This window comes from Arvicola amphibius, chromosome 8 (genome assembly GCF_903992535.2).
Source record: "Arvicola amphibius chromosome 8, mArvAmp1.2, whole genome shotgun sequence".
Classification (NCBI taxonomy): Eukaryota; Metazoa; Chordata; class Mammalia; order Rodentia; family Cricetidae; genus Arvicola; species Arvicola amphibius.
In genome coordinates, this window is record NC_052054.1 from 126,162,557 (window position 1) to 126,187,864 (window position 25,308).

The 25,308-nt window shown below is 40.4% G+C and overlaps 1 protein-coding gene and 1 pseudogene across 5 annotated transcripts in view; both read right to left on the bottom strand.

Annotated features, from left to right (window-relative positions):
* Nucleotides 1–7,977: 7,977 nt before the first annotated feature.
* Nucleotides 7,978–8,142, bottom strand: LOC119822108 (annotated as a pseudogene).
* An 827-nt stretch (nucleotides 8,143–8,969) lies between these two features.
* The window catches only part of Pikfyve (phosphoinositide kinase, FYVE-type zinc finger containing), a 93,137-nt gene continuing 76,798 nt past the window's right edge, over nucleotides 8,970–25,308 (bottom strand). For all 5 annotated transcript variants that reach the window (XM_038338980.2, XM_038338982.2, XM_038338979.2 and 2 more), the window contains 11 exons: nucleotides 24,823–24,918; nucleotides 23,308–23,391; nucleotides 22,410–22,507; nucleotides 19,771–19,935; nucleotides 17,601–17,660; nucleotides 16,857–17,033; nucleotides 15,742–15,845; nucleotides 14,868–14,996; nucleotides 13,717–13,978; nucleotides 12,885–12,959; nucleotides 8,970–12,309 (listed from right to left, as the gene is read on the bottom strand). In XM_038338980.2, the coding sequence (XP_038194908.1) occupies nucleotides 12,194–12,309; nucleotides 12,885–12,959; nucleotides 13,717–13,978; nucleotides 14,868–14,996; nucleotides 15,742–15,845; nucleotides 16,857–17,033; nucleotides 17,601–17,660; nucleotides 19,771–19,935; nucleotides 22,410–22,507; nucleotides 23,308–23,391; nucleotides 24,823–24,918 (1,366 nt within the window). In that variant the 3' untranslated portion in view covers nucleotides 8,970–12,193. The remainder of the gene's footprint in view (nucleotides 12,310–12,884; nucleotides 12,960–13,716; nucleotides 13,979–14,867; nucleotides 14,997–15,741; nucleotides 15,846–16,856; nucleotides 17,034–17,600; nucleotides 17,661–19,770; nucleotides 19,936–22,409; nucleotides 22,508–23,307; nucleotides 23,392–24,822; nucleotides 24,919–25,308) is intronic.

Below are 25,308 nucleotides of genomic sequence, written 5' to 3' on the forward strand. Positions count from 1 at the left end.
GGTGGAGTCAGAGAGAAGCCATGGAGCCACAGCCAGAGACAGACATGCTGAAACCCAGCTGGTAGGCCACGAGCCTCATGGTAAAATTTAAGATAATGGAGATGGGTTAATTTAAGATGTAAGAGTTAGCCAATAAGAAGCTAGAACTAATGGGCCAAGCAATGATTTAAATAATATAGCTTCTGTTTGATTATTTCGGGGCTCAGCAGCAGGGAACCAACAAGCAAATTCCTTCAACAGGAGAGAGATGCCCTTCCAAAATAGGGCTGTCAGCAAGGGACCCATCCTTTAACACATGAACCCATAAGGTCAATCTATATTCAAATCACAGGAGTGAAGAAACTAGTCAAAAACAGATTTTAAAAAATCTGAAATGGCAGAGGGTGCTTTTTGTCTGCAGAGTCCATATTCAGGGGTTCAAGCCACCACAGATCACACATATTAAAATTTGTGTTTGCACTAAATACATACAGACTTTTTAACTGTACATACATACACCGTTTACTACAAGGAAACAACCTGTTTGCAGCAGTCACTTTGCCTCAGGCAGCATGAGTCCTCCTCCTGTGAGCACTATTAGGATTAGGGTCTGCTACCTGGGGGGAGGAGGGGGAGTACGTGGTCTTGGAAACAACCTCAGAGGTTGCCAAGGGACAACTGTACATGCTCATTAAACATACATATTATTCTAGGTTCATAATAGTCAGCTCTTTGAACTGCATTTTAGTATGACAACAAGGGGCAATAAATGATCCAGCTGCCCACTAACCCTAATTCAGATCAACACCGTGAAGGTAGTGGAGCTATTCCCATGGCAATACAATACTCATTTTCACAAACAGCCTTAGATCCACTATTTCAGCGCTATAGAGAGAGCAAATATAGAGATCACGTAGTATTTTAGAGTTTAAAAACCTTTAGGGCAACTTTCTGGGAAATGGCTGCACTGTTTAAAACAACAGCTAAACCAGCATCTGGAGTTTACACCTCAACATGAAAACAGCTACAGAATGAGGACTGGACTGGGGTGGGTTTAGGGGATGGGCTCTAGTTGCACGTGGTCTATTATGGTTTTCTTCGCTCTGAACGGCCAGCGTACAAATCTTAGAATCAAAGGTTTTAGTGTCCTCTAGTGGCCACTCTCCACCTCTGCAACCCACTCTGTCCCAAATATTCTACTCCTCCAATCCTCTGAAGAGAATGGCGGTTATAGCAACTCCCTATGTGTCACAGAAGGGCAGACAGTGCTCTTGAATTTTCCACGATAACAAGCAGCGAGTGGCAAACAAATAAAATTACTGCTATGTTTTTATTTAAAGATTAACTAATCAAAAATACTGACTCACAAGGGAAAAGGTGGGGAGTCTTTCAGTAGGTGACGGCTGTGGACAGTTCTTGGGAGGAACTGTTGATGTGAAGTGACTTGTTGGAATGTCCCTTTCATATCTGGGTCTCCATCTCACCACGCAGTTTCCATTCCAGCCTGAGGCACCAGGTGTCAGTGTCCAGGCACACTTTGGCCCTGCCGCTTGGGCACAGGCACCCCTCTGCTTTGGCACTGTACACAGGTGCAAAGACCCCTTTAAGAGAAGCTCTGTCTACTCCCAGTGCCCCCCACACCTTTCCAATAAACTCCATCCCCACCAATCTCTCTAAAGCCACAGTGCTAAAGCCTTAACTGGCCACCTGTGTGCTTAAGACCAGGCTATACAGCAAAGAATCTTTTCTTCTGTGCACACGCCTGTGTCCGGGCCTTTCTTTTATGACTGTATGACGGTCACAGTAACTGTTGACTAAAGTCAGTTCTCCCTGAATTTCACAGTAGGTTTTTTAGGTGAAAGACCTTAGCTAATATAAGCATCCCTTCCTATTCGTAGGTATTTGTTTCAAGCAATCCATTATTTACAGCCATAGACCATTTTCTGTTGCTATAACTGGAATAACACAGACTGAACAGTTTATAAAGAAGAAAGGTTTGTTCACCTCATAGCCCCTAGGCCAAGCAGATGGAAAGACAAGAGGCTGCCTCTGATCAATGGTCTGCATGCTGTTCAGAACTCTGCAGTGTGCTGAGGTGGCACAGGACACCACAAAGGGAGGGGAGCACAAAAAAAGGCAATCCCACATTGACATTTATAAGAGTTATTCCAGGACACCTCATTAATCTATTAATGGGTCAACCCATTCATCAGATGTGAGCCTCTGTGATCTACTTACCTTTTAAATCTTCCATCTCATTTCTTAAGATCTCACAATGGGGATTAAATCCAAAATAAGTTTAATGAATCATTAAAACCACAATACTTAGCATTTCTTTTTTTTTTAACCATACTTGTTCATTGTGTGGAGGTATGCTTATGTACATGTGTGTGCGCATGCATGTGCATGCAGGCATGAGAAAACAAGTCAGTTCCTTTCTTCCACCATGTAAGTCCCAGGATTAATCACAGATTGCAGGGCTCGATGATATGCACCTCTATCTGCTGTACCATCTCGTCAGTTCAAGAAATAAACATTTCTAAAAATTTGGACATCTTAACTGTTTACTCCAGACCTGACTGCATTTAGAGAATATGATTACAAAGCATTCTGAAGAGGATAAATATTCACATGCACATCCAGTGTGCTCATAAGCCCACCATATACAACCTACCGCATCTTTTAAATGAGAATCTCTTATAACAATCGGGGCTTACCGATGTCTCCCTCCCGTGATTCTGCAGTTTACATGGTAAATCAGCGAGGAAACAAGCAGGAGAATAAGGAAGCAAAGCTGTTGCCTCTGCCCATTCCCATTCCCAGGAGGGCAACTGAGCAGTGAGGGGAAGAAATCTAAAGCTCGGCAAGAGGAGACAGTCAGGATGTCACTCTACCCAAGGCCCCTGATAAAGGAAACTTGTGATATTCCCTGCAAGCTACTACAACTTACTACAAAAACACGATGTTTTATTCACAACTTTACAGAAAATGCTTTACAGTTTCACACAGACCGACTATCCACCTGGTCAAGTTGAGAAAGAAAGTTTCCCTCTACCGACTTGGGTTGAGTGCTCTGGGATCTCTGAATTGGCAACAGGTAGGAGCTCACTGCCTGGGAAGGAGGGAGTGGCTCCTTCAAGGGCCTGGGGTCAAACAGGGGTGGAGTTATATACCAGCTGAAAGTTCAGAAGGCAAGCTGGGACATTTCTGATCAGGTTCCTTTGCAAACTCTTCCGAATCGAACAGTTTTAAACATCAGTCATTTCCCTGTCTGGAAATCTGCAAGGAGCCTGTGAAGGCAAATTCCACACCTCTGCTTTGTGTCACGGGAGGCAGACGACCGTGCCCAACGTTTTCAGTTTAAAGTCATTTTATGACTTGCTGGTGGGTAGGTGGTCCCTTCTAGTCAAAACAGCACAAGAAGCTCTTCACAGAGCTTGCTATGGAGAGAAGAAATCTACACAAAGGAAAACCATTCAGCACACATGACAAAAGCCTAAACACACTGTCCCATAATGCCCTGAGCAAGTCGGTACAGTGCATGACTGCGTCTCAATTCTCTGATGCCAGATAGGAAATGGAAACTGTTATGGAAAATGATTTTAAGGTGGGTTACTTTTGTTCATGCTGTGGAACATTTGTTTAATGATGTAAAGGTGTGTGACTTTTGTTTATGTTGTATTTGTTTAACTCTGTGAAGCTGTGTTCAAACATCTGACGGTCTAATAAAGAGCTGAAGAGCCAATGGCAAGGCAGGAGAGAGAAACAGGCAGGGTTGGCAGGCAGAGGATAAATACGAGGAGAAATCTGAAAGAAAAAAGATCTGGAAATGAGAGAGGAAAAAGGGGGTCTTCAGGGGCCAGCCAGACGCAGAGTAAGAAGGAAAGAAATGGTATACAGGAATAGAGAAAGATAAAAGCCCTGAGGCCAAAGAGAGATGGGATGATTTAAGAAAAGCTGGAAAGAAACAAGCCAAATTAAGCCTGGGCATTTAGGAATAAAAATAAGCCTCCACGTTGATTTACTTGGGAGCTGGGTGGTGAGTTCCCCCAAAAAGCCTAAAGAGTAAACCAAAACAACCAACAACGGACACCATCTGCCCTATGTGGTTGACAGAAGCAGCATTGTGCTCAGGGACCGCAAACGCCCCTCCTCGTTATAGTAAGCAGTCAGTCAGCACGTCTAGGACGCAATTTTAAAGTACAACAGAAGTTCACCTACAGCTGCCATGCTCCCAAGGCCTGTGAGATCATACCGAATCTTTTTTTTTTTCTAACGCTAACCCTAACCCTAACCCTAAAAACCCTAACCCTAACCCTAAGATACAGAATCTTGATCCCTTTATTGCGGAAAACTCTAGAATCTGCTTTTTCTAGTGTAAGTTTACAGGTGAATGGAACCTGCAGTCACACTGCATGAGGACTGTTTCTACGTCTGTCCTGAATCATTTCCATGTGACATTCATTGCCTTTTGCATGAAGAAACCCAGGTTTTCAGCTGGCTAGCCGTGGAAGAGAGACGCCTGGCGAGGGACGCCACCCTGACCATTCAGGCCAAGCCCTCTATGTCAACAGCAAGAACACTGCTGCTCACAGGCCAGGGAAAGTGCACCTGTGGCCCACCAGGTCATATGGTCTGGTGGCATTAGTCATGGTGGCATCTGCACAGCTTCACTTCCAATGCTCTTGTAAGAGGAAAGAAAGCAGGCCACAAGATGCCTGGCAGACAAAACCTTCAGTTTGGTCTTAGTAACTGCCCAGGCATGGTATACTTCATGACCAAGCCACGTTAGTCGATGCTCCTATCCATCTACAATCACGGGCACAGAACAGATGGGATGTTCCACAATGACCTTTACCCTGGAGTAAACTTTTTTTTAAGATTTATTTATTTATTATGTATACAACATTCCTTCCCTGTATGCTTGCATGCCAGAAGAGGGCACCAGATCTCATAGATGGCTGTGAGCCACCATGTGGTTGCTGGGAATTGAACTCAGGACCTCTGGAAGAGCAGTCAGTGCTCTTAACCTCTGAGCCATCTCTCCAGCCCCCCTGGAGTAAACTTTTAACTTTTATACCAGGAGGGCTCCTGGTGTAAAATAATTTACCAAGGGAAGAGAGGGGCTTTGTCTTTGCATGCACACTGTACACTTTCCTAGGTCCATTCTAAGGAAGGGTCTACCAGATATGTGTGCTGGGAGAATAAAATAGGTCAGGTTTGGTTTTATGTGGTCTAAACGAGTAATCGATTAGGTAAGATGACTAGGGTTTGGAATACTAAACAGCAGGTATTTGGGTTGTGTTAGAATTGTGGAGAAAAGCATGCTTTAGTTGAAGCAAACCTCATTTGCAAAGGGGAGACCATCACATAGAAACAGTGGAAGAATATACGAGGGTAGGACAATAATGTCTACCCCATCTTTCTCCCAGTGAGAAAGGAAGATTTTTGTTAAAATTTCTAGGTCAAAAAATTTTCCAGGGGGGGGAAAAAGAGGCTATAAGGAAAGAAAGAGGAGAGAAAGCTGTAGACTTATGACCTTGGACAAAGTTGCCTACTTCAGGGTGGCTGGTGTGAATCTAGGGACCGTCATCAGTGACAGTGCACACCTTCTAACAGCTCTGCAGTATCCTAGTCTGCTGGCCAAAAGGACGGGCCTCTGTCAGATGCTGACAGCCTTGTCCTTGAAGTACTGTCTATGAATGACATCTGTTAGTTTTCATATATACCGGAGTGTATAAATCATTTACCCAAATCCCCATAATAGTCACTATCTAATATAGAAATAAGTTTAGAAATGCCAATAGGCATAAGGCAGTCAAAATTATTTCAAAAGTGGTCTGTATGGTTCAGCAGTTAAGAGCACTGATTGTTCTTCCAAAGGCCCTGAGTCAATTCCCAGCATATGGTGGCTCATAATTGATGTGGGATTCCCCTCTGTATGCTGTGAATGTTTTACTACCACTGGTTAATAAAGAAGCTGCTTTGGCCTATGGCAGGACAGAACAGAGCTAGGTGGGAAAACTAAATGCAGGAAGAAAGAAGGTGGAGTCTGGCAGTTACATTTACAGGTAGGCTACAGCCTCACGGTGATACACAGTTGAACAGAAATGAGTTATTTTAAGATGTAAAAGCTAGCTAGGAACATGCCTAAGCTATTGACCAAACAGTGTTGTAATTAATGTAGCTTCTATGTGATTATTCACATAGAAACCAAGAGCAGTCTCAGTTTAATTACTATCTGTAATGTGATCTGGCGCCCTCTTGAGGAAGAGACCTGGTCAGCTGTCCTCATCAACTTAGACCATGAAACCCAATATGGACACGTTCAACAGAACTGCCATTCACAGGCTGCCCATACATGCTTCAGCATTGCCAGAGCATAAATTTCATTCATTTCTCTAGAGGAACAGAACCAAAAAAGGCATTGCACTAAACCATATGACTAATGTGCAAGTATTATATATATATATATATATTATATATATATAATATATATAAAATTATATAAATATATAAAATTTATTAGCTTGACTGTGGGCTTTGGTCCAGCTAGTCCAACAATGGCTATCTACCACAGGGTGGGTAGGCTTTAATGCCAGTGGAGGAATAGATTGGCCAGCCAGAGTGAGTGCAAGAGAGCGAGCTTCCTCCTTCCCTGTCATTTATATAGGCTCTCACCAGAGGAAAGGTGGATCTTCCTACCTCAGAAGATCCAGATTAAAAGTGGGTCTTCCCACTTCAAATCATTTAATTAAAAAAAACTCTCAAAGGTGTGCCAGCTGCTTGGCTTTATGCTGATTCCAGGTGTAGCCAAGTTGACAACCACGAATAGCTATCACAGGGTCAATGCATGTCTCCTACTCGGGGTATTTAGATGTTTAGAAGAGTCAGCATAATAATTCTGCAATTTCAAGTCCTTGACTGATTTTTCCTAGAGTTCTACTGCTTTGTCCTACAGTGCTACCCTTGGGGGAGGGAGCGAGCAGGCACGGGGTCAACAGCATGGGCTCTGGCAGACAAGCTGAATGCAGCAGGCTAGTTTATTCAGGAGGGGGAAAGCCTTATATACCCTCCCCACCCCCACCCCCGCCCGAGGAAGGGGAAGCAGCACTGGCACCAGGCCATCTGTCATGGCAGCTGGGGACTAGTTCAGGTCTCCTGTCTCATGGCTCAGCAGCTGTTGCTGGGGCCCCTTGGCAGACCTAGGTTGGCTCATTTTGGGGAAATAAACAAACCACATGTTCAGATAGTCAGTTTTGTCTGGTTTAGGCCAGTTTAGGCCTGTTGACACCCCCCTCCCCAGAGTTCTTTTTAATGCACATACCTAGTGAGGCGGTCAGAGAACCTGAAGGAGTGGGTTCTCTCCTTCCACCATGGGGGATTCGGGGATGGACTTCAGGTCTCTCAGGTTGACTGCAAATACCATATCACTGAGATAGCATGCACGTGCATTTCAAGACACAAGAGGCCTTAAATGGCCTAAGGAGAATTTCTTCTACACTCTCTGCTGACTGGCAAAGGTTCCAACCAATCCTCTTTAAGAAGCTGAGGTATTCTTGAGTCAGAAGTTCCTAATCCTTAGTCTAAACAAGTTGAAAACAGACTTCAAAAGTTGGCTGGGAAAGGGAGAATCCATTCACCTCAGCAATCTGGTCTGTGGGAGTCTACCCTTACTCCAAGAGATAATCACACATACATGCACGCAGAGGCAGGACTGAGTAGACTCAGTGGGTCTAAAAGAAGAAAACATGAAATTCAGAAGAAAGATGTGGGGAGGGGAATGGGGAAGAGTTGAAGGGGAAAGAAAGAGAGGAAGATTTGATCAAAGATTTCATTATATGAATGTATGAAATTCTAAAACAACAAAAAACAACACATTAGAAACAAAGAGAATAAGAATATAGATCTGATCTATCCTTTGTCTCCCAGTGCTGAAAACCCAAACTTTCAGTACTCAAACTTTCAGAGCATTAGCTCTGGTTACCCCCTAAATGGGGTATAACCAGTTGTCCTGATGATACCCGATCACTGTGTGGAGCGAACAGAGCAAGCTCCTATTCCATCTCCCAGTTCAAAAAATCCATTTACCATAGTCTCTTGAATAGAGGTTTCAGATAGCAAACTGATAAGAACAGATACTACACTCGTGATGACATGGATGACCCGGAGAAGTTTGTAAGTAAGCCAGGGCAGTCCCAACATAGTCCATATGCGGTGACTTGAGAGGCCACTCTTACAAAGCAAATGGTATTGACCTGGGATTGGGGGATGAGTGTGCTTCACACCAACGCTGAATTTTAACTTAAAATAGTTTTAGATGGTAAATTTTGTTCTACATTTCTTATTACAGCATACAATTGCTGAGACAAAATTAAAGACTCCTTAATTTTTTTCTTAAGCACTGACCCAGGAACTTCCTAACAAAAGACTTCAGGTTACTGAAGACTAGAAGCTACGCCTCTTCCCTGTCATTTACTGTCTTGATCCCACAAGAGCAGGGCCAGGTTTGTCCTCCCTATTTCCCCACGCAGCCTAGTCCCAGCATTCTCAGGGGCACACTCAGTGCAAGCCTTTCTACCCCGTCTCTCTCAGCTTTGCCCTCCTGAACCCAGGCAAAAGTCGGCCTCGTGGCCTTGGGACCACAACTGTGAGCAACATGGAGGTGAGTTCAGTGTCAGTTGGAACAGTATTTACTTTCAAGTTCATGGCAGACAGTAGTGAACGTGGAGTCCCACCCACCCCCCAATTTGCAGATCCTGTACAGAAAAGGGCTTCCCTTCTTTGAATGCTCTATCAAGAAAACGAAAACACAGAAAGAACTGGAAGCCCCATATGACCATGCCCATTATTGATCCAAATGCAAAACTAAATTCTCCCACTGGAAACAAAAGGGAAGAGAATAAACAGAAAGAACAAAAGCAACACAGGCAGGCAGAACTTCCTCTCACTTTGTTAGCTCCTTCAAACAGATCCAAAACTCAGAAGCGTATGTAAATTCGTTTATTGTAGGTCCTCTTTATTTACAGTACAAGTCTCTAAAAGGTTAGGGTTATCTTTAAATAATATGTCAATCATATAAAACATTGGAAACAAGGTTAGAGAAATATATACATTTCAATACATTAAGTACTTTTAATATTGAGTTTTTCATATTAAATTAGGAGGCTACTGTGATTTACAATGTTATTTCTTCTGGTTAAAACCTGTTGAAAGACATTATGTACATCTCCCTTTATAAAACTGACAACGCAGCGTTAGCAAAACTGCTCATGATTGTAATTTTCATTTTTTCCTATAATACACTGCACCCGTTACAAAAACAACCAAAAAAGAGAAAAAAGGCATTGCACTAGGTATTCTGAATACTGCGTAAGTCACTGAGAGAGCATGAATGTCCTGGTCAGACTCCACCAGGCTCACCGGCAACAGTTCTCACAGTCGAAACTCTGCTAACTTTCTACAGGCTAATAACTCACCTTGGCATTTCCACGAAACCCACTGCTGATGGTTAAAGGGCCAAAAACAGTCAGCCACAAAGCTGTCACACGAGCCAATGTTGATCTGAATGACCCTTTTATTTATACAGATGCTTAGATTTCTTTAGGACCTTAAGAACCCATAAAGCACACAGTAGACTACAAAGGGGCTCACAACAGCTCATTTCTCCTTTCTTCCCTCAGGCAGAGAAAAAAAAATTAAGTCTCTTCTAATTTTTAAACAAAATTTTATATCATCAAAAAGCTTCAATTTATAAATAAGTTTTTTTATACAAAGCAATATGTTGACATAATTCTCTCATGTTACTATCAGTTACTTTGAAATTCATTTTATAGTCTGAGCATGAGATTTCTTCCTTATTCACAGCTTCTCAACATTAAAATTCTTTGGGCCATGAAAGAAAGTTCAAGAGGAAATCAGTCATTCAGTTGAAAGCATTTGAAATACTGTATAAACATACATATCGATGGCAGCGGCTAAATGCAAGCAGCCAGGAGTCACACACTTGTATCTCGCAAGACAGATCAATTATGCAATTCCCCTTCATTAATACCAGCCAAACATTAATTTTAAAAGGAAAACTCAAGCTTTCAAAGCAATAATCTTGCCTCAGAAAGTTTAGCTACCAAAATACCAGAGGCAACAATACTTTAAAAAGCAAAATTGCTTTTCAAGTCAGGGGCAAGAGAGGTTGGGCACACCATGCTCCTGTCAGGGGTTCCTGCCCTCCCTGGAGCTCAGCTATGTGCACTGAACTGAAACCAACAAGAAAAACAAAAACAACCACACACAGCAGGGAAAGGCATCAGTACAGCCAGAGGAAGTAGGGAGGACATACAGCCCTAACCAACCAGACAGAAAGAATGAACGGAGCTGGCATTTCAAACCAGACATGAAAGCCTTTGCTTCTGGATGCGCAGAAGCAGCACACACGCAGTCTGCATGTCTGCACAGCTCCTTTACTGACCTTGACGTCACAACTGGACTCTCCAGTGTTTGGTCCACCTTCACAAGGTGCAACATCAGGTAGACGTACATCCTTATTCAGCTTTGCTCTGAATTCAAGACTAAAGCTCTCAATAAACAAATAGTTAGCTACCACTTCACTCTCTACAGCAAACCTGTCAGACATGTGCCTAGTTTAGGTGTAGCACAATACATCCAGCCTTTTTTTTTTCTGTGAATATTGATGTGCTATTAGAGGAAGTTTGAAAAAAATTGAATTACAACTTTATAAATGCCCAAATATCCTTGTCACATAAAAGCCAAGAGGAAATGTTCACATATTTTTTATTATTTTCTGGGGTGAAAGCATCTCATAGTTCGGGATTCCTAGTCACCTTTTAGACAAGACTGCTGGTTAGTAACACGGTCCTTAAATAGGAATAACTTCACCTCTCAGCATTTCTCAGCAGCACTGGTCAGTGTGGTAAAAACTTAAAAGTGAGAATATCCACAGTGAAACCTTTTTACTTTATAGATCTCATTAAACTGCTAACAGTGTTGAAAGACACTTTACCACTATAAAACAAAACAAAACAAAACAATTATTCCTTCTCTCTCAGTTTCTTAGATTGGGTCTAATCTATCTTTTACTATCAAAAAAATCCTTCATTATTAATTATTCAGTTTGGGATTCAGTGACTACAGATTCATTTCCTGCTCATTCTGTTTCCCCAAAATTAGAGAAACATCCAGTCTGTGAATGCATGTGCAGGTTAAGTGCTGCTTGGCACACCTGCACAGAAGCTTTACACAAGCTCCTTGTAGTGCTCTAAGAAAGGCTTTAAAGCACTGGTTAGAGGCTCGTACCACCCGCAAAAATAAAAGCCTCAAATACAATTAAAAACAAGGTGAGCTGGAGAATACAGAGTATGACAGGATTCCCAGTTTAATCAAATTCCTAATAAAGCAAGCACCAATCTGTTTAATTGGCAATTAGTGAAGTAAATAAGAACTTTCCTAAATATTTCAGAAATTATAAGTACACACAAAAAGTTACTACACAGGAAACCTAAAATGAACTAAGCAAGTCTGTAAGTCTCAGGGAAAAAGTGTCAAATGTGATGTCAGACAGGCACAGTCTACCAGACAAGCTACAATCTATCAGTCATAATCTATCATAGTCTACCAAACAGTTACAATCTATTAGACAGATAGTCACGGTCTACCAGACACTCACAGTCTACCAGACAGCTACAATCTATCGGATAGTCACAATCTATCAGTTACGGTCTACCAGGCAGCCACAATCTATCGGATAGCCACAATCTATCAGTCACGGTCTAGCAGACAGCTGTGGTCTATCAGATAGTCATGGTCTAGCAGACAGCCGCGGTCTATCAGATAGTCGTGGTCTAGCAGACAGTCACGGTCTATCGGATAGTGGCAGTCTAGCAGACAGAGCTTTACTCAGTTTCTTGCCCTACACAGTCATCTCCGATCACAGCCCCTGGAGAGGAACCTGTATTTAACTCTGTATAGTTCCCCGCTTTACAGGTAGCTAATTTCAAGTAGCAGAAGCAAAGTACAATTCACAGAGCTTTGACCCTGCAGTTATGAACAGTCTAAAGAAAGTCGATGGGCAATCACAGAACTGAAAGGCCTTTGTGTTCGGTGATAGATGAGACAAAAAAATAAACATGTCATACAGTTGGGTCTCTTGCTCAGATCCACGTTCCTTCACAGTCTACTTCAAATCATCTGCAGAATTTCAGCAATTCAGATCCAACCCTGTCCAGTGGTCCGGCACCATCAGGAAATATTTGTCCATTGCTTCACAAAATCTAGTCCTATACAACTCTGGAGAGACCACAGTTGGCATTTTACCTACGACAATGAAAGACAAAGGGAGGAATTAAAAAATTAAGTGTATGAGCATATAAAAAAAAAAATCAATCGGGCAACCGAACTAACAACCATGAACTGCTCTATGCCAAAGCACTCAGGGTATCTGCTCGGATATCTGCCACAGGTAGAGTCTTTCTTGGATATGAGTTCTACTCTTGAGAGAACAGATACCTAAACTCAGGAATGAACTAGAGAATCTAGAAGATACCAAGTATTAATTAAGGTCAATCCTTTATTCAGAATCTCTAGCTTTTAGAAAACTTCTTACTTTGAAAAAACTGTCAAAAATCCAGTATTTCCCTACTTGCATACATCTCCACAGTAAAGTCATTTTAGAAAATCAAAGATATCCACATTAATTTTTCGTTTTACTTTGCATGTAGAGAGGGGGTCTTACATACCCAAAGCTGGCCTTGAACTCAAGATGCTCATACCTCAGACTCCAAAGCACTGGAATTACACTACACCACCATGCCTGGTAATAACCATGTTTCTAAGTATCCAAGGAATATGTGAGGACAGTTCAAATAGTAAACAAAGTAACATTTTCTCACCTTGTCCTCCTAAAATTCCCGTTGACTTCACAACCATCTCAAGCTTTTTGTCCCATGTAAATGTTCGAATATAATCTAGGGTGGAAAGAGGGCAACGTGAGCAGAAGAGCTGCTGTGAGCGCAAGCCAGAACAGTAGCAATGCCTGGTACAGTTTCCACGGCACCACGGCTAGTGCTATCCAAAGGGCTGTCCCCACATTACTCGGTTAATTCTTACAGCCACGACACAGAGCCTCCTTGTAAGGCGATTGTCATTACCTTTTAATTTATATATTTTTGGAAATGAAGAAACTGAATAGAACAGACTAGAATGAAAACTTGCTTGTTAACTTTGAAATTATAAATGAAAGCTTCCAAAAGTGATGGAGGAGGGTCATCTGTCTATGTGTTACTTTCATTGGTTAACAAAGAAACTGCCTTGGCCCTTTGATAAGACAGAAAATTAGGTAGGTGGAGTAAACAGAACAGGATGCTGGGTAGAAGGCAGTGAGGCAGTCGCCATGCTTCTCTGACCCGAGACGGATGTAGGCTAGAATCTTTCCCAGTAAGACACCACCTCGTGGTGCTACACAGATTACTAAATATGGGTTAAAGCAAGATGTGAGAATTAGCCAATAAGAGGCTGAAACTAATGGGCCAGGCAGAGTTTAAAAGAATACAATTTGTGTGTTGTTATTTCGGGTAAAGCTAGCCGGGTGGTGGGACACAGCCCGCCGCATCATCACTACACAAAAGTGTTCAGTGATTATGATACTAAGCCAGTTCAACAGGCTCTCTGAAATTTTATTCCAGTTTTAACCACAAGCTATAAACAGTACAGTTATTGACTTACCTATGATTCCAACTACCAGCTCATTGCTAGTGTCATCTCGACCAACCAGCAAAGAATAGTCTATAATGAGGTGGCTTGAAAGGAAATGGGCGTCACTATGGATGGAGGTTCTCAGCACAGATTTGGAATGGGAACGAATATACAGAGGGTTGTCACGAACCATCTTTAGGAGGTTCTCATCCAGCAGAACTACATCACAACTCTCTTTCCCAGTGTCAGTTTTTACATTTCGATTCCTAAGTGAACCTTTCAGATCAAAAACCTACCAAAAAAGAAATTCTTTATTATTTATGTGCAAATTTGCCACTACAGTTAATTAGTGCAATTAAAAGACAAAAGATTCCCTGTAGTTACTATCATAATATGCACTTCTAAATTTTATTTCAAAATTTAACTTTTCTAATTTAATTCATAAGTATACAGTGATATAATTATGTAATACAAAAAGTATATAATACCTTAAATTGATGGTGACACAATTATATCATATAAAACAATATACTGGCACTCAATTATTAAAACAGATCAGAAATAATCTGTCAATTTAACCAATTTAAAATATATTACCAAGTTTCATATCGTCCAATGGTATAAAAGAAGACTTATGAAAATTAAGACATTAAAACTCTATATAATCATTACAGGCAAGGTACAAGTGAGAACATAAATTTCAGAATATCTAAAGGGTAGGAATGTCAAAGAACTGAATGACTAGAACTAGTCCACCCTAGAGTGTGTTCTACAGACCAGCGCTAGCCAGTCAGTCCTGGCTCATGAAGATGTTACAGACAGACATTCTCGTGACACACTGGAAAGAGGTCACGGAGCAGCACTGCAGAGAGCACTATGAAGTCTAGACCAGAGGCCTAGTCAGCGGCAGAGGCAGGAACACCACTCTCACAACATCTAGAGCAACATGAAGTCTAGAACCAGCCAAGTGACTGACAGGCTCGGCTAATTCTAGTTTCAGGTTAAGATGGTAGGAGGGTGTCGTCTTCTTAGTCCACCAGCTACCTGATTCTAAAATATGAGATGTTAAATTTTAAAATGAAATATATACCAACTTTTCTTTCTTCCAAAGGTCAGTCAAATGTGCACTACTGACTGACACAGATGTCCTCATAGTGGAATGTGTCACACAATGTCCTCACCTGCGCCATCTTTCTCCCATAGAAAAGATTTTCCATGACAAGGAGATCTAACTTCTTCTCAGTGTTGTTTTGAGAGTTCTTATAACCAATTCTGTAAACTCCAAGAATTTTGGCCAAAGCAGTGGGCCTCTAGTCAAAAAGAGATCAAAATAAACTATTACCAAAATAAGATTATCTCTAAGTCATATAATATCTGATTTGTCCATGTAATAGCCAAGAATGGTTTTCTATTAATATACCAGGAATAGGTACTTGAAATTCTTCAATGTCAGAAGTTGCATGCCAGTAACAATAGTAGATCCTTAAATTATACAACAGGATAGCTAGCCCTTCACAGCTGTTCAAATTCAAAAACTTTATCATCACATGAACATTATTTACCCTAATAATCTGCAAAAAATTATTACTTGACAACAACCAGAAAAGCCCTTCATAACCCTCATTAAGTACTCACGGCCCCTGGTCAAGGATGAGTGAGCAGACACGGGCTACTCTTCTGCTACCCAAGGGAAGCGCCTCCTCATCACCTCCTCATTGCTCAACATCATTATTATTGTCTCAACAAAAACACTATGTCCTTAAATGAACACCTAGTAGTCTCAATATTCTATATTAACTTACAAATGTATGTAGGTATGTACACACCAACCAAAGCTAATTGTTTAAGGTTACATGGTTCCTCAGAGGCAGAGGCAGGGAAAACAGCCATCTAAGATCTCTACATTCCTTCACATCACAATAGAATACAAGATTCCAGGCATGCCCTGCTCTTTCCTTTCCACAGAGAAAGCTTCATCAGGACGGGCTGAGGGTCTAAAGAAGCCCGCACACTGCAACTGCACACAAGACCCGGGCGGGATCTCGGGATCTCGACCTTCTGTTGGACAGCACTTGTGATGTAACTGAAGTAGTGTGGGGCGAAGTCCAGGAAAGACTGCACTTCCAGACGAGGCATCTGCTTCAGAATGAATCTGTCATCTACAGGAAGAAATCCACATTTATTCATCACAACACATACTGTCTGCTATACAATGAAAGGGAAAACATTCCAGAGAACCAAATCACTTGTTTATTTTCTGTTTCAAGGTTTTTTTTTAACCACACAGTGAAAAGTTTGATCAGAGAGCAATTACTAAGTGATTAAAATATTCAGAGTTCTAAGGATTATATGGACTAAAAACACCTACTGCTCCAATCTACCCTCAAATCTAAACTCATAGCATAAATTCATTTATTTACTTTTTATAACTCTCAAAGAATGCTTGTTAACTCCACTGTTACTTCAATAACTCTTGAAAGTCATTAAAGTTTTTATGAAGTCACAAATCTACACTGGCTTCAATAATTTTGTGTTCGGTGGGTATTATGTTATTAGGTAAGCCTGTATAGGAAGAACTTGGCCTTTGTATATTCTGGCCAAACATTTCTACTGTTCCTTTTCTATCATCAGTTCTGTGGCACCCAACTGAGTTTCCCACAGGCTGTTTGCTGTGGTCTGAATCTGAGATATCCCCCACCAGCCCCATGCTTTCAAGCTGTCCAGTCTGCTGACCCTGCTAGGGAAGGGGTGAGACATTTAGGAGGCAGGCCCAGCTGGTAACAGAGAAAGACTGTTTTCCTCTACCCCAGCCACACTTTCTGCCTCCTGTCTCCCTCTGCCAACCACTCAGGAGCTAAACATGAACTGAAATAAATCTGCCCTCCCTTAGGCTGTCTCTGCCAGGCATCTGGAGTGCAGATATAGAAAAAAACCAATGGAGTTTCTATATAGATCTGAAAACTCAGACCTGGAGAGAGTTCAGTAAGCACGCAACCCATTTCTCAGCCTATATAGTCTTTTAAGATTTTATTACTCTTCTCAGGAGCAGAAAGAATCTAGAGGACTTTGTTTGCCAACAGTAAATATATAATGCCCACTTCAAGTGTGTCATAAACCATCTCAAGGCAAAGAACAGCAAGTGTTCTGCACTAGTGAGTAAACAGAATTACCTTCCGTGGCGTAGAATGCAGCTCCTGACTTGCCTCCCCGGGCCTGCCAGGGTGAGGAATGAGAAAGGGAGCGGATGAAATCTTCTTCACTGCTCCCCAGAACCACCTCCCGCATCTTATGAAACTCTCCCGCGTAGTACAGCCGACAGTAAAACTTAGCATTTGCATCCGAAAATTCTACAAAGAGTTGAAAGGATTAAAGAGAAAAAAAGGATATAAACAGAAAATCTCTTACCTCTCCAAGTACCAAACATAATGAAGTAAAAATCTGGTCAATCACAACTGTATTGCGGCAAGCTTCATATATGGTAACACCATCTGACCATCTAATATAAGGCTCTGCTCTGCTTTTACACTGGGTACTGTATTTTCTTCACTGCATTTCTAAAGCAATTCTTAAACGTCAGCTCTTATGAGCATATAGTCATATGGCAGTGAAGACTAAAACCAGGGCTAAAACATGCTGGGCGAGCATGTCATCCCCCACCCCAAATAAACACCTTGATGATGTCAAGCTCTGTGCCTCTCAACTACACAGTAAGAAAATATTTAAATTTTAAAAATTAAAGTATAATTTATTATAAATTACAATTTAAATAAAGAAAATAAATAGTACAGATTTTATAAATTGAAAACTAATACAAATACCTAACATTTAAAAAAAAATCAGTACATTTATCTAGAATGAAGTTACATATCTTAGTTACAGTCCGTCCTTAGACAAAATGTTAACTGCATACTTACGAAGCTCCACATGAGGATTTGTGAGTTGTTTTTTCTGTGTGTCTCCTCCATCTACCTCATCTAAAAGATTCAATATCATTTATAAGAGCAAAGCATTAGACGTTCATTTTGTCCTTTTTCCAAATATAGCAACAAAAGTTAGCAGATTAATAATATAAATATCCTAATCAAATCACTATAAAATACAATAAAATAAAATCAATATAAAATTATGTAAATGACTACAATGAAAATGCATGCTCAATGCTGGGATTTAAATATTTCAGGTTGGATCACTTTTCTACATATGAGTGATTTCTGTGACAGCAACACAGTGAGCTCAGGCTTTCACACCAACAACTCCCAAGGCTGTTCTACCTGTGTTTTTGATAGATTTTTTTTCTAGGTATATATATACACATACTTTGATATATTAAAGTCTTTTCTTTTTGCATTTGACTCATCTTTCTGGCCAGATCCACTGTGCTGTTAGTATTCAGGCGTCTGTAAGGCCTAACCTTGGGGTACACATCCTCAGCCGCAGCCACAATAGGCACCTCCTGTACACATTTACCGCATTCCCTTTAAAAAGGGCCCTGCCCACCTCCCATCCCACCCTCTTCCTCTCTGTCTCTGTCTGTCTCTCTGTTCTCTCTTCTCTTCTGCTGCTACTGTCCCCAGAGGCCGGTCTCCCCGTCCCCTGCCTCCTTTCCCGTCCACTGTCCCCCAACAGAATATCCCTCCCTCCACCTGAGTTCTCTCTCACGTCACTTTTTTTTTAATTACAACATTTACTATAAATACGAAACACATCCTAATGTCTACAAGAACAAACCATCCCCTAAGTCTCACATTTCAGAACCATTTATTAGGCTTCATATCCCTTCATATCCCCCCAAGGAGCACAGTAGAGACACCTACAGACCAACAGTAACATGCAGAATATCAAACATGTATTTCAAAAACTAGTCAAAAAATGTATCAGTTGCTATGTTTTTGTTTTGTTTTTCTTAGTTTTGAAATAAGGTGACCTAAACTGGCCATGAGCTTAAAATCCTCCTGCCTCAGCCTCCTGAGTGCTAGGATGATGGAGGAGAGTTATCTGTCTATGTTACTTTCTTTGGTTAATTAATAAAGAAACTGCCTTGGCCCTTTAAGAGACAGAAAATTAGGTAGGCGGAGTAAACAGAACAGAATGCTGGATAGAAGGCAGTGGGACAGATACTTTAGGCAGTCGCCATAGTGAGTCACCATGCCTCTCCTCTCCGAGATGGATGCAGGTTAAGATCTCTCATGATAAGCTACCCCTCGTGGTGCTACATGGATTACTAAATATGGGTTAATCAAGATGTGAGTAAGAGGCTGAAATTAATGGGCCAGGCAGTATTTAAAAGAATACAGTTTCCGTGTAATTATTTTGGGTAAAGCTAGCCAGGTGGCGGGACGCAGCCCTGCCGCTCCCTTCTACACTAGGATTATACCTATATACCACCAAGTCAATCTGGAGGGTTTTTTTTTTCATGTACAATATGTTGATCCTATTCTTTCCCCTCCCCCAACTCCTCCAAGCTCCTCCTCCCTCCCCACCTGACTTCAGCTCTCAGGTTCTTACCCTCTTTCTCAAAAAGAAAAAAAAGACAGAAAACAAAACATGAAAGTCAAAACAGAAATCTAAGAAGACAAAAAAAAAATCCTAAAAGAAAATATGCACACATACAAAAACAAAACAAAGAGTCTGTAATCTGCTTTCTGTTGGCCAATTGCTCCTGGGCACGGGGCCTGCCCTAGAATGTGGTGATAACCCAGAGACACTCCACTGCCCAGAACTGGTGCTCCTCTCCCAGCAGGAATCAATGACTAACAGTTTGTTGGGTAGGAAATAAACAGCCATCTTACAGGGACTGGGGAAGAAGAAAGCATCTGGAGGAGATAATGGGTAATGAAAAGATGAATACATATTATGAATTATGTTTACATGTATAATGCCACTGAGCCCTTAGAAGACTTTGCTTTTGCTTCTTTATAGGTATGGACACTAAAGCTTTCTGATTCTAGCACACAAAAATTAACATTGCAGACATCTGAAAGCCAGATGGACTCTTCAAGTATCATGCTATTCCTGGTCTATTACACAAAACTGAAGAAAATAAATGAAGACTAAAAATAAGCCCATGCACCCCACTTAGCATACCTTGAGGCTCCCCGCCTTGGCTCTCCATCCCCTCTTTGCCGGTCTGCCCCACCTGGTAGTAAGCACTGTCGGCCCCACGTAAAGTCTCCCTCTTCTGAGAAGAGAGATCAGGGCTCTTCCCTGACGTTCCTCTGAAGAAGGACAACATTCCTGAAGCTTTTTTGGCTTAAAAATAAAAGGTAACATATTAACTTAGGTGTAGGTCACTAACGGTAGCAGTAATCAGGCATGAAGCTAATGGTCTGCGTTACGCAGATACTCTCGTTTACAGATTTTAATTCCACATGCTGATGCGTTTGTAAGTCAGTGAGCACCCTCATCAGAAAAAAGGCAAAAACGTTTGGCTAGTTGAAAGTAAATTGGAGAAATTCTCCAGAATGCCAGACAAAATTCTTTGTTAAGCAATAACAAGAATTACCACAGCATTCTTAAAACACTGTAGTAAAAATCAACATGAAACAATTTCATAAGCTAAAAGAATTCAGAGCTAAAGGTGACATCTGTATTGTTCTAATATTTATTTATTCTTATTTTATACATATGGCAATTTGCCTGCATACACGTACACCACGTTCATGAATTCCTGAAAAAGTCAGAATCCCCTAGAACTGGAGTAACAGAAGGTTGTTAGCCATGATGTGGATGCTGGAAATCAGACCCACATTCTCTGGAAGAAACACTAGCACTCAACCCGTGAGCCAGTTTCCAGTCCCTGTGTTCTATATTTTAACAGAGGAAAACATTTTGTGCAGAATCTTTCAAAATAAAGAAAGAAAGAAATAGGTATCGTATTTCACAGGGCGTTGGAAAGATGACAAAGCAGCTAGGAGCATCCTCCTGCTCTGGCAGAGGACCTAAGGTCTGTCCCCAGCGCCACACCAGACAGCTCGAAATTGCCTGTGACTCCAGCTGTAGATCTGACACCTTCTTCTGACTAGTGGGCACCTAGACTCAAAAGCACACACCTTACAAAGACACACACACATAATTAAATAAAATAGGTGCTGAAGAGAGGACTCAGCAGTTAATGGCACACATTGCTCTTCCAGGAGACCTGTGTTTGGTCCTCAGCACCCATGTCAGGCAACTATGAGCTGCCTGTAACTCCAATTCCAGGGATCTGACATCCTCTTCCGTCCTCCAAGGAGTCACACACAGCATACATAAATACAGACATGTACATGAAAAAATAGTAAAAATAAAATATTTTTTTCATTTTATTTTATGTGCATTGGTATTTTGTTAGGTCCCCTGTAAGTGAAGTAACACAGCTGTAAACCGCCATGCAGGTGCTAGGAATTGAACCTGGGTCATCTAGAAGAGTATCCTTTGAAAAAGCAATCAGTGCACTCAGTCAAAAAGCCACTCCTCCAGCCACAAAAAATAAAATCTTAAAAAATTAGCATATATAAAAATTTTTAAAAAATATCCTAGAATGACAAGAATTTATACTTTTGCTTTTTTGTTTACAGTTTTTAATTTCATTCATCATATCAATATGTGTGATTCTAACAGTATTACAGTATCAATCATAAAAGTGCTTAATACCCACTGGTACATAAGTCTTTCCTAACAGAAATGTAATTTTTGTGGGGATAACCATGTGTAGAGACCCAAAAACCTGGATGGTGGCTCGTATAAACACAGCAGGACACTGGAGCTCTGACTCCTTCGGTCTCTGGAGTCAGAGGTGGCCGGCTCTAAGCCTGCGTCCTGACAAGTCAGTCTGAAGGGCACAGATGAACCTGTAACAAAGAGCACAGGTACGCCCTACACCACCCTTCTCTACTTCAGCACAAATTTGGAATACTGTTTTAATTTAAAGAAAATGAGAAAAATAAAAGATCCTCTCTCGTCACTGAGCAGATCAACACCAGCAACCATCTGTCAGTCATCCATGAAGGCTTTGCAGTCACTTCAGCTTCCTGGTCCGACCACCACAAAGCATCAGCAAACACTGAACATGAGCCACATCCAAGCCCCAGCTCTACTTCCGCCTAGTCCTGAGCAAGAGAATTAGTCTAAATCGTAGCTCCCTTCCTAAAAACATGGATGCAACAGACATTTCTTATGAGAGTGTGGTAAAGTTTAAAGGAGACAATAGCAAAAAAGTTGTCAGTACACCAATAATGACATAAAATTTATAAACATGTACATTGTTATTGTTTCTTAGGGTGTATATTTTAGGTGGAACGCTTAAGAAAGACAGATCCTTCTTCTCACCAAGGGCTTCTACACGTTTTAAATTCAGTAAACTGAATCTGCATTTCCAGAAGACTCACAGAAGCAAAACATCTATAAAACAGGATTTTTACAAAAAAAAATTTTTTTTCAAAGAGTAATTCTAACCAGAGGGCATTTCTTATCACTTTTGTTTTCCTCCACAAATCATAAACAGAACAATTATAGAAATGTCTGCATTTAGGGCTGGTGAGAGGGCTTAGTGGTTACGGGTACTTGCCTCCAGGCCTGAGAACCTGAGCAACTCTGCTGAGACCCACACAGTGGAAGGGTCAGAGTGACTCTGGTCTCCACACTCGTGTTAACACACACATACACGCAATAATAGTAATAGTGATGATGATAATGATAATAATAATAATTAATAATAATAAATATAATAAAAACTTAAATCTTACTTGGTTGAGGTTCTGCTTCTATTGTACGGTTTGTCTGTCCTCCACTAATTTCCGGTAATCTAATGGGGCTGCTACTCTTTGGTCTGTTATCTAAAGCACTACCATGAAAACAAAGAAAAAAATAGTTTGAAGATATTCAGATAGAAAAAAAAAAGCATTCTAATTCCTAAACTAAAGCCACCCACATACCAAAAATCTGATTCATGGTTTTGATAAAAACAAGTTACAAAAAATATTGAAATATTTACTAGGTTTAAAAAAATAAAATACTAGAACTAGAAAAGTATACAAAAATGTACAAAACAACAGACTTTTATAAAATTTTCCCAAATACTGTTAGAACTATAATAAGTCAATTACAAGATTACATCAATTTCATTTTTCTTACTTTAGTTGCAAAGATAATTCAGACTAAATTTTATTAGGTCAGTAAAACAGGAGAATTTATTTCAGTAAGGATAAGCCTATGGCGATTTCTGTCTAAAACAGAGAGCATGCTAAGTGCACTGATCTGAGTATGTACTTTCTAAATATTAGGTTTATTAGCAATACAGAACTTGACAAACACTTAGGACTATAAAGCCGAGCAGCAGCACAGCTGACTTTACAGGTTACTGGGGGTTTTCTTTAATAAAACAGCTTCTTAATTCTATCATTTAAAAAATTGCAAGTTTTAATCCACAGCACACAGTGACACATCACAACAATGTCAGAAACTGTATCCTAAAGGCTGTGGAGACCTTACAAGACTTGAACTGTGCTGCTCCAACAGCTAGCTGAAGTGACTTATGTGATCCTAGGAGACTGTGCTAATGTGTGCAGTCACAGAATACAGTCCAAGGACACAAAGATGATGACGTAGCTCAGTTTGGAAAGAGTCTACGCAGTCATTACTCACCTATTCGCTGGAGGCCCTTCTTCAGCGCTGTCCCACAGAGCTGCCTTGGACAGTTCCTCTAAGGCATTTCGGTATTCTCTACAACTTGGGGCAGAAATAGGTCAAAAAGTGTTAAAACATTAAGCTCCTCTTTAACAATAAAACGTAAGTTTTAAAATAAATTTTGCATTATAGAAGCATAATCATTGTAAATGTCCATAAAGATTTAACTCACCAGTTCATCAACTATCTCCATTGTATAAGGGTTGGGATGAACTTAGTGGGAGAGTTCTCGCTCTAAAGGCCCTGGATTTAATGGCCATCAACAATCCTCACACAACTCCCCTCAAAAAAGCCTATCTACAACTATCTGGATCAAATGAACAGATAAATTAAAATATGAAAGACTGAGACTAGTACAACAGAGAGTAACGGAATTTGAAAGTGACTTTCTATTTCAAGGATCTAAACTTTTAAAAAAAAATAACATTCCAAAGGTTTAAAATCTGATTCTTGGATGAGTAGCCTGAAATAATTAGTATGCATCACTTTCCTAAAATATTGAAACATGAATTCAGGTAGAACACTTGCTTCCTAATAATATAGAGAATGGCTATATTTTTTGTGCCTTTAATATCTACTGACAGACTGTGATTAATCAGCTAGGTAAGAAGCAAATATTATCTTCATAATGCTAAAGCACAAAGAAAAGAAAATCACTATACAGACTCTTAGAAAGTGAAAAACTCCCATTATCTACAGAAAACGCTAATCTCCATGAAGGTAGAAGCAAATACAACTATACTATTTACTCTGGTATATCCAATATCTATGCACCACATTTTGCTTATAACCAAATGTTTTTCAATAAATGTGACATTTTGTATAATCAATACATAAAAAGAATTTTTTTATTTTACACTTTACAATGAAAGGAAAACTTTAATTAAGCACCTCAGATGCTATTTAAATTAAATTCACCCACAGCCAAAATAGTTTTATGAATGAGATTCTTAGGTTTTTAGATATTAGATATAAATATTTTAAAGGTGCAATGCTTCTTTAAGATAAATGGCACATTATACATTCAAATATGTCTTTGGAACAAGGAGCAGAAATAGAATTCTCTAGGTAGGAAAATTTCAGGCAGTATGTGTGTGAAGTAGAAAGGAAATGATATTCAGATAATGCAAAACAGGTATGTTTCACTGTTATGTTAACAACTAAACCACAGTAAGAGTCACCAGGGCTATCAATCAGACAGCATGGTCAGAATATTCAAGGGTTAGTAAATACTACACCAAGTCACATTAGCTGTTAAGTACACGTGCTTAAAAGTCATGCCAAATCCCATTATTTGAGTAAAGGTTTTCAAATTAAACAAACAAAAATAAAAACCATCATGACTATAGAACATATATTTTTGCTTGCATTTAATCATTCTCCTTTATTTTATTGGAAACAGCCCCTAAGTAGGGTAATTAATAGACAGACATAGAAACTTGCAGCTGTAACTACAGGAAAGGCTTAGAATACCTGAGTGCAAACGCAATGATGGAGCTGGGCTCTTTCTCACAGACAGCAATGGGCACCCGTTCATGTTCATACATTAAGTAGTGTTTATCTGGATCACTGCTCAATAAAGTAAGAATATAATTAGAAGTCAAATATAAAAATTGATTAGCACAGTACAATCAAATCTCAGGACAATTTTAAGGCAACCATATGCTAAACAATATCAACATAATTAAGAAAGCCAAGATGCATGCAAATGCTGAGAAACTACATTAACTAAACAACAAAAAGAAAAAAGAAATATTTATAACTCAATTGAAAAAATGTCAGAAATAGTTTGGGGGCTGGAGAGATGGCTCAGCAGTTAAGAACACTAGGGCCAGGGCTTGATTCCTAGCACCCACATGGTAGCTTTGCAACTGTCTGTTACTCCAGTCCAGAGGGAATCCAATGCCCTCTTCTGGCCTTTCCAGGCACCAGGCATACATGTGATACACAGACATACAT